This window comes from Rhipicephalus sanguineus, chromosome 4, assembly GCF_013339695.2.
Source record: "Rhipicephalus sanguineus isolate Rsan-2018 chromosome 4, BIME_Rsan_1.4, whole genome shotgun sequence".
In the NCBI taxonomy this organism is placed as follows: Eukaryota; Metazoa; Arthropoda; class Arachnida; order Ixodida; family Ixodidae; genus Rhipicephalus; species Rhipicephalus sanguineus.
Window position 1 is genome coordinate 151,071,900 of NC_051179.1, and position 9,979 is coordinate 151,081,878.

Here is a 9,979-nt window from a genome sequence, read left to right on the forward strand (position 1 = left end):
TTCCAATTAAAACTTGCTTCATTCTTTTGTACGTAAAACCTGTTGCAAAAAGATTGCGTGACCGTGCGATGGAACTGAAACGTGAACAAGTTCAACCACCAGGGTATGCGATGCTCTGCAATTGTGTTCCAGATTTGGCATCACCAAATAATGAATTATTTTTGTACAACACTTGAAAAGAAACATGCTTGTTTTTCCCTCGAAAGTACGCATTATCTATTTATGGAAATAACAGTACTGTATTGAGTGAGAAACACTTAACGTATCGTCTGCTGCGATGCCAGGTGCGTCTGTTCAAGTGGTCTGCCTCCAACGCATCTCTCGCTTTGTTGTGAAGTCGAGTCAAAGGAGCGCGACGGTGCGTCTACTTAGCTTCGCCGTTGTTTTGCAGCTGATTTGAACGAGTTTTGGTTAGACGCGCTTATCAAACAAACGTGAACTCGATGCAGTTTGCTGCACTGACATGGGACGCTACCTCTGTGCGCAGCGGTGAGTGCACGACGCTTTGCTACAACTGTCAAATACAACCTGTAAAGCTGCAGCGTCGCAGCTAACCAAGAGGTCTAGCGGTCTTCAGCCTCTTTGAACAACAAAGGCGCTGCTTGAATGCTTTGAAACGCACCCCACTACCCACGCCTCGCAAAGAACGAAACTGAAACTGTAGAAAAAGATCCATAGACAGTTCGCTAGCTAACGCTATCCATTCCGAAGCCTGTACTTCCCATCATTCCCATGGTGGTTGAACGATCGCAGCGCCAGTTTCCTCTCTAGGGTATTGTATGAAACTCTATGGCGGTGGGCTAAACTGATCTAGCCTGCGACATCGGCTGGTTTGACCATTTTTTAAGCCAAACAATGTGGCGTCACGCACAGTGATCGCGGCAGCGTCGACGCAGCTACTCGAGGTGTGACGACATCCGCCGAAACAAGAAACATGCTTCGCTTGATGCGAAATAAATTTGAGTGCAGCGGCGCGGATGATCGGCACATGCGACGTGTTAAGCAACTCGAGAAAGCTTTGCTAGGTACAAGTGTTACTGAGAGGCAGACCAGCCTTAGTCGGTCTCTCTGCACTAAATAAAAAGGCAGTGTCGAAAAACACAGCTGGTTAATAGCGATGGTATGTCATTATTTTTCTTCAAAACCTTTACAAAGAGCCAGTTAGGCGCTCCTGTTAAGAAACTGGTCAGCAGAAATAACGTTTCTAGCTAGAACTGAACTTCTCAATGGAATTTGTCCAACTTTGCTTATCTCGAAAATCTGCTTATCTCGAAATTTTTTCTGGTTTTTACTACTTCGAGTTAACGAGGTATTACTGTATCTTCACGCCTGCATGGTGGTGGCAGTGGTATACGTAATAAGGGAGGGGTGCATGGCATGTTTCAAGCTAATTAAACACAGAAGTCTGACGCCGTGGTCGTATTGTCAATGAAGTCGCAGGATGATGAAAATTGCAGCTTTTATACTGCTCTGATGCAAAAAAAGTACAGGATTTACGTGTTGCTCAAGAAAGTGAAAGTGAATTTATACAATAGACATTTATTTATTCTTTTCTTGATACTTTCGATAACTCGACATCTGGTTAATTTTGACATTTTTTCGGTCCCGTGAAATTCGAATTAACGAGCTCTTACTGAACTACAAAAAACTTTAATCAGCGACAGCTCTGTGTTAGTCGTGTGAACGTGTTCTTCAGGCGTTGAGAGGAACAATGACAATTCTTCATAATTATGCGAAACAGCGCCCTTTGTCGATGGAAGAGTACAGAAAATGCAGTGCAAACATGCCTTTGAAGAGTCAACCAACGCAGAATGATACGATTCCACCGAGAAAGCAGCTTTCGTCTCATAAGAAAGAAAATGCACTTCATCAGAAAGTAGCAGAGATGGTTGCATTAGGTCGGTCTTTAATGTTACAGCCTTGTATAAACTGGGGATTCAAGACCCTCATGAGACAAGCTCTACTCAGCTACAGCCTACCATGTCAAACGAAATTGTTGCGTGTACTCGCCCCAGGCCTGTACAGTGACAGCAATGTGAAAGGCACTTATAGACTAGGGGTGTGCGAATATTGGAAAATTTCGAATAGCGAGTCGAATAGCATTCTATTTGATTCGATACTCGAATCGAATAGTGCGTGTTAGAAATATCAAATATTTTTCTAAGAATAAGCAACAATGAAAAAACCTCAAAGGAACAAAACGTTGGAACGAAGAGGGGTAACGTTTCTTGTTTTAGTCATCAAATTACCAAGATACATGCAGCCCAAGGTTTTACGGGACTATCGACACTACAATATATATTGTTTACAGGATGAAAACTCCAGTGTTGCCGAAGCAGCAGAGTCATCAATCCACTATCTTCATCATGATGTTCGTGATGATGTTCTCCAATGAATATTTTTTAATATTTGTGTAAAAGTGTTATTTAAAAGCTGTTGGCAATGTGCCACCTTGAATACTAAAGTCGCTGCTTTATTTCAACCTGCAGTTACAAAATATTTCTAAGGCTCTGGTTGCTGCTTTATACGAGCTTACCTCAGTCAGTGCCGCCTCTATCTTCCTGTGCCTGGGCAACGGAGAGAAGCGCAATGGGAACCGGCCGTCGGCGTTAGTGCAGCTTTTAGCCGCTGAAGACCGCCACCGTAGTAGACTCGCCGTCGCATCGTCGTTCGCGGAAACGAATGCCGTGGCTGCATTCGAAGCTGTTATATGGTTCAGTTTTCGGCTCTATTCGTGTTGTTTAAAGTATAATGAAAACTTGTAAACGGGAATCATGAAGCTCTTGTCGTTCTGGCCAATCAGCCCATTTCAATGTCGTGTGTCGTTCGCGGCGATTTGATCGAGATGCTCGCGCGTCGTCTGCTAGGCCGATACCAGAGATCGCATTAGTGACGCGCGGAAGATTGTTTCGTCACCATTTCGTTCGCTTGACTGAGAGTCGGTTTTTGGCTGTCTGAAAGTTGATTTTCGAAAGCAGCATTCGCCACCGAGCTAATACTGAAAGCTTGGGCACTTAATGTTCCCCGATGCGTGCTACCACCTGCTGGTGTAGCACATACAGTGAACTCTCAATTGAGTGAACTTCAAGGGACCCAAGGAAATAGTTCACTTAACTGAAAGTTCACTAAAGTGAATATTCACTAGAATATGGAACAGCATTGGGCACAGCAGACATTAGAGTCAAAAGTGTGAAATGCAATTTATTTTGAAAAGAAATCTGTAATTTCCATTTGGACTGGTGCCCTTAAAGCGCAAGAAGAGACAAAGCTTTCCAGAGAGTCTACGTTTCTGTGCACTGCCTCTGGCGCAGCTTGTTGCTGAGACACGAAGTCTCGCAACTTTCTAACATACTCTACGACTCTACCGTGTCGGCTAGAGTTACAGGATTTGAACCTGCCTCAGCTGTTACGACTTCCTCGTCGCACTCTTCTTCTTCTGGTTCCGGACGAACACTCGAAACAATTTCCAAATCAGATAGTTCTCACATGTGACAAGATCACTGTCACACTGCACATAGTCCTCAAATGAAGCACCACTGTCAACGTCCAGCTGTTGTTTCCCGAAATGAACATGTCCGCACAATACCGATGATGCCGATGAGACAGACAAAAGAAGAAGGGGCGAACTGATGCGCACGTGGCTCGCTTTCGTCACCCGCACGGCCGCTTTGCCTCGGCGGCGCTGCATGCACAAGCGATGTCGCGCCGCCGCCGATGGATGGGCGATTTAGTGGCGGCTCGCATCGGCTATGCCAGTGCTGCAGTGCACAAAACTTCGTTGAATTGGTTTAAAAAATGAGCTTGGGTCCGCGGATCAAGTTCGTTCAACTGAAAAATTCAGTATTCTGAAATTCGTTTAACTGAAAGATTTTTGCATAGAATGCATAAGAAAATGGCCGGGGATTTTCTAAAAGTTCGTTATTCTGAAATATTCGTTAAACCGACGTTCGTACAAGTGAGAGTTTACTGTACTATACGTAGGCCTGGAGTTCATGCGCTAAATAGTATGAAATGTCACTAGACTGCTTCCAGGGATATGCGTGATCACCCGTTTCCTTCGTAAAGCTTTTGAGAATTGAATTGCATTTGTTGCCACCGAGAGAAAGCGACAGCTGGTTCCAGGAAATGAGGAACTATGCCAAGCGATTCCACCATTTCAGAGCTTAAACCAGTTAAATCATGGTGGTACGAAAAACAAACAAAAACAGCTGCATATTCCGGACGCTTCCTGCAACTCTGGCCGATGTGTGTGAGCAGACGCTGTTGTTCAAGTCTAAAGTCGTAGTGCCAACTCTCAACTTGAGTCAATGTGACAGGCGTGAAAAATGCGACCTGCTGCCAGTTGCTTGAGCTCGTCTTTGTATTCGTCAGCGGGTTGTTGTAGCCTCAGTATCTGGCTCCTCAGGTATCGTTCTTTTCTCTTCCATTTGGCATTTTCGGTAGTGAGCAAAATAGAGGCCGAATGGCTATCGACCTGGATGCTTTTGTCACATGGTGCATCCTGTTCAGCCTTGTGCAGGCATTCATTGTGACACTCTACATGATGATTGTCAGTTGTATCACCGGTAGCGCATGTGGTGTCCATGGGCTCGATTCTTCAAGCTTCGGGACCTAATGTCGGTGCTGCACATGGTGGCGATCGCGGGGCAGTGTTGCTACTGGTGCATGCATTCGCTGACTGTTTGGACACAGCACAGTCACGTTTAGTGATACTTGCCATGCTTGGTTCAGTTGTTACCTTGGGCTGCAAACGTGAAGGGTAGTCTGCAAATACTGATGCTACTGCATAGCCGCCGCTTCTTATATCTATGAAATCTTCGGTTCGTAAATTACGGCTACATATTCTAGTGTAGTTTGGAGTATTAGGAGACCAATTATCCCGCCTAATTGCTGCAAGTCACCTTTCCCGATTACCAGCGGCAGCTGGAATTTCATGGAACGACAGTCGAACAATGTATTAAGGCGAAAACCTTAAATGGCTCCTCAAATGCAAAAATTGATCATCGTTGGCTTCAACACGAGTGATGCCAGAAATCGTCATTACGTGATGGCGTCATCATATGACGTCACAGATCATAAAATTTTGGAGACATCATCGTGACGTCACACGACGTGACGTGTAATATTACTCCTTCGCTTGGTCAAAAAGGGCCGATCACGGAGGCAGTGCATAATCAGCTGAGGTGCTGAAAGCTTGCAGTGCTACCGATCCTTGATGCTGTAGGAAAACCATGTTAAGTGCAAAAATATCTCGGTGGGAGTCAAGGGATGTTCAGTACATTGACTGGGAAGAAAAAGAAGATGGCTTTTGCCTTTCAGTCATCTTAGGTGAACGCATAAGGAACCCCGTGAGATATTTTTTTCCTTATCAATAAACGGAAATAAATAAAGACAATCGTGATTTCTTTCCGTTCCATTTGCAGAGTGGAACGACATACTAAGGCATGCGAATGACGCGTTTGCAATAGCCTGAAATAGAAAATAAAACGCGAACACTATCAACTCGAATGTGAGTATCGAACCGGCTGCAGGGCCTCACAGACTGCCTGCAGAATAAGTACAGTGGGGATGGAAAGAAACACGAACATGCGGCATCTACATTCTTTGCTGTTTCACATTTACTTTCAAGTGGTTGTAGCCCGGATCATTGATGAAAAGACGGAGTCATCCATGATATATAATCAGGCCATCTAGCATCTTTTATTGCCACCACGGTCAGAGCATGATGAAAAACAGTGCGTCACTATGTTCGCGTTTCCTTTCATCCTCCCTGCAGCTGTGAAAGCCTGTGAGAAGCAGGAATTCAATTAAACTAGAATACAAACACGAATTCGGGAGCTTCGTAATACGCGCGGGCCGCTCAGCGCCAGCTTCCCGTAGTCTACTTGCACAGCGCCACCAGGCGGCAGCGGCGAGCGGAGCCGAAGCGCGTGCTTGATGGTCCGAGGAGAGCGTTCGCCCAGGCACTGAAAAATAGAGGAAGCGCTGCCCCAGTTTACGAAATTGACGTATTTTTTGTCGGTTAAAAGTAATCCTAATGTTCCTTTGTTAAACCTAGTGAATATTTGTTTCAAATAAAATGTTGGGGAGTTCTCGGGCTGTTTTAGAAGCGTTAAATTACCATCTAGGGCTGATTGAGCACGGTTGCCTTAGTATTAGAAAACTGTTCGAATTCGATTCAGTGTCATCGCTATTTGATTGGTATTCCATTCGGTTCTAAAATTCACTGTGCACACGCTCATATTACAGACAAAATGGCACTCTAACTTTTACGAGTGATATGCGGACCTTTCGTGTCAATGAGGGTTTTATAAAAGCCTGACGTGCCATTAAATTACTTTGAAATTTGAGATGAACTTCACTTTGAACACGTTAGGTTTGCCGGAGGGTCATTAGAGCAGCTGTGCACTGACTGGGAGACACTAGCTGAAAATGTGAAGTACGTTGTGGTGTACAAGTGCATCAGTATCCAGATGGCTGCCGGGAGACTGGCGTGCCTCCAGCGAGCCTTTTTAGACCACACACTGCAGGTGGTGATTAGCGATGTGACGTCGCATACCCTTGCGAGTGACAAAGTATGTAAGAAGGCAAAAGCAATGGTAGAACACTACAGTCATAGCCCTTGTGCACTGAAAAGACTGGGCAATATGCAGAAGCTGCTGAACAAAGAAGTGCTCCATGTTGCTCAGGATGTCAGCACTGCATAAAAGTCAGTACTGCATGCTTTCGAGGCTCCTTGAAATCAAAGAGGCCATCATTCTCAAGCTGACTGCTTTGGACACGAGCACAGATGCCTTGAGTGGCCTCTAGTAAGAGTACCAGCGTCCCGGTACTTTCACTTCTATCATTGAGATGGTGCAGAGGGCTTATGTACATTACGTACGTGGGCACTCACATGTACTAATAGCCCTGTCGTGGCATGCGATGTCACATAACGCAAAGCGCTTGCATGATGCGTATGTAGCATTTTTCGGCAGTACTAAAGCTCTCTATTGTGGAGTTACCTAGTTTGGCAGGCAGAAAATGTCATGGGGGGGTTCTAATCAGTTGTTTGTCTTGTCAACGAATCGTGCCTTATCGCCAAATTCTGTCATCCATATCAAAATGTTGGAGTAGGTACATTGTTGGCTTGATACCTAAAGTTACGTATTTATTTCTTGTCTGCAGGTTATTCGAATGGATGGGGGTCACTTAAACTACCATGCCAGCGTTTTCAACAGGCTTTCCGAAGTACCCAAGGAGCAGTGGAAAGCCATTCAGGCTGCCATCAAGAGTGTCGAGGGTTCGTGATAATTCTTGGTTTGGCAAGAGTCAAGCAAGATATCCTCCTGATGTAGAAGCTCCGCTACGCACTTTCTAATGTTGAACGCTCCTTGAATGGTGTAATCTTAGGAATTCATTTAGGAGGGTGGTGGCTGACTTCCACGGACTTCTCCAACAGTGGCTGCATCTACATGTGTATACACTCAAACCTCTATATAGCGAACATGGATATAACGAATTATCGGTTATAACAAAGTAAATGAAGAATAGTCTTGTCATAAATACAGTACTAGAAATAAACGTTTATAACGAATTTTCGGATATAACGAAGTTATTCTCGTGGCAGATGTGACTTCGTTATAATGAGGTTCGAGTGTATTGATAGCAGCCCTGGTTTGCATCTTAGAAGGTAACAGTGTCATGAAGCTATGGACATCTTAAACAGTTCCTGTAGGGCTGTACAGTGCTGTCCACATCACAGGGCACTAGCCATTTTCTCATCACATCAAAGAGGAAGGTTTTTTCCTTGGAGATTGGAAGCTGCTTTACACATTCGGCGCTCAGACGATGAAACGCAAGGCCATAACCAAAGATACATAGTCTTTATGTAAAAAAGCATGTTTGTGTGCTTTTCTCCAAAAATCGACCCACTAACTCAGTTTGGAACCTTTTAGCATAATTCTAAAACTAAATTGCCAGAAGCAATCTCACGATGATTATTAAGTTAGTGCAAGAGTTGGTGTTCCCTGGCCGCTTCAGTTTTGGCGTTACTATCTCATGGATCAGCCCATGTTGCTATCGTGCTCAGGATCAGGACACCGACTCGAGATATGTAGTACATTCTAACCTCGATATAACGAATACGGATATAACGAATTATTGGTTATAACAAAGTAAATGAAGAATAGTCTTGTCATAGACAGGGTGTTAAAAATAAATGTTTATAACGAATTTTTGGATGTAACGAAGTTATTTTTGTGGCAGGTGTGACTTTCTTATAACGAGGTTTGAATGTGTAGTGTAATAGTACGTACTACTGAGGCACACTTTACTGGTGAGGGGCTCACCAAACAAGCGCATCGAACTGCAAACCCCTAGAAAGGAGACATAGAGAAGCTTTTCCTGGAATTGTGCCCATAATTTCATATGGTTTTGCACTGAAGATATACTGGTACCGTTAGTCTATTTTACTGTGTAATGCCGGAGAGAACTAAGTCAGCAGCTAGTGCATCTGTAGAAATAGTTCAGACGGAGCTACATACGTATAAGCTGTAGCAAGACTGGATATCAAAGCATGCCAAAGTGGGTAGAGCTAGCCAGAGAATGCCTTCTGATTTTAAAGAAGCAAGATGGTGAATTAACGGTGCTATGGCAAAGATACTGATGCATTAGGTTTCTGTCTGGTCCCGCGGACTTTGCTATAACTAGCTTGTGTAGCATTCTGTGCTGACATCCCAAAAACAAGCAAATATAATTTGTTGCCATATTTACACATATGCTTTTTTACTTGGGCACTGGTGTATGTATGTGCAACTGCACCTTTAGGTTGTCAGCAGCTGTAGTACCCATGTCACATTTCACAAAGAAGTTAGTCATTCAGATGCCTTGTTAGCTGGATGACATGTTCATCGGTGTAAGGAAAAGAGAGCAAGAGAGGAACTTCTAACACCGACTGGGTCCTGTGAATTACAAAGGTGGTTTGCTGGCACTCGTGTTTAATTTACTGTATCAATATTTACGACCAGTAAATCTTAGAAGAGTACCTGGGCCGAGTCTCAGTTTTTTATGTACCTAACAAATGTTAAATTGTGGTTAGATTTTTGAAAATGCAATGCTAGTGTGAGCTGCATTGGAAATCGCAAAACATTTCATCTTTTTGCATTTGTTGCTATAGGAATTTGTTTTAACTGTGGTGGGATTCAAGCAATGGAAACTTCTTGTGCCTTAGCTGTCACCGTATATTTTTATGAAAGAAATAAAAAAATTATGTTTTTACTGGTGGCCGCATTCTATTTTTTGCATGTGCAGCTATAAATTTATTTACCAGGCATGACTTCGCGTTACTCGGGAGCCGTGAGCAGGAGCAAGCCGTCAGATGATTTATTTGTAAAGAAAAAAAAATACCAATATTAACTCGCATAATGTACACATTTTCAGAATGAATGTGCTCTTTTATTGTTGATAGAAATGTGACATATATATCCCTCATGTAATAATGATCATCTGGTGATTCTGGTCATCATATTACCAAACTCTGCACGGTGGTCTAGTGATTATGATGCTCGACTGCTGACCCAAAGGTCACGGGATCGAATCCCGGCCGTGGGAGCTGCATTTCGATGGAGGCAAAATGCTAGAAGCCCATGTACTTAGATATAGGTGCACGCTGAAGAAACTCTGGTGGTCAAAATTTCCGGAGCCCTCCACTATGCGTCTCTCATAATCATGTAGTGGTTTTGGGACATAAAACCCCATCACTTATTATATTATGTAGTAGTACTATAAAAATGTAAGCACGAGCATGGTGGCTTGGTTTTAATTTCACCTGATGGTGATGGTGACTTTCCTTATAACTACCCTGGTACTGTTTGTAAAAAGAGGGCCACTATAGCTCAGTGTTTGTCAGTTCACGTGGTCCATTGGTTTAGCTGTGTAGGCACGGTGCATAAAGGGATATGAACTGCCCGAGCAAGTCCTGATGGGATGATATTACACT

At 43.7% G+C, this 9,979-nt stretch overlaps 1 protein-coding gene across 1 annotated transcript in view; it reads left to right on the forward strand.

Annotated features, from left to right (window-relative positions):
• The window catches only part of LOC119390804 (2,4-dienoyl-CoA reductase [(3E)-enoyl-CoA-producing], mitochondrial-like), a 37,314-nt gene extending 29,013 nt beyond the window's left edge, over positions 1–8,301 (forward strand). Inside the window, 1 exon segment of the mRNA XM_037658500.2 lies at positions 7,168–8,301. Within this exon segment, the coding sequence (XP_037514428.1) occupies positions 7,168–7,290 (123 nt within the window). The 3' untranslated portion in view covers positions 7,291–8,301.
• The last annotated feature ends 1,678 nt before the right edge of the window (positions 8,302–9,979 follow it).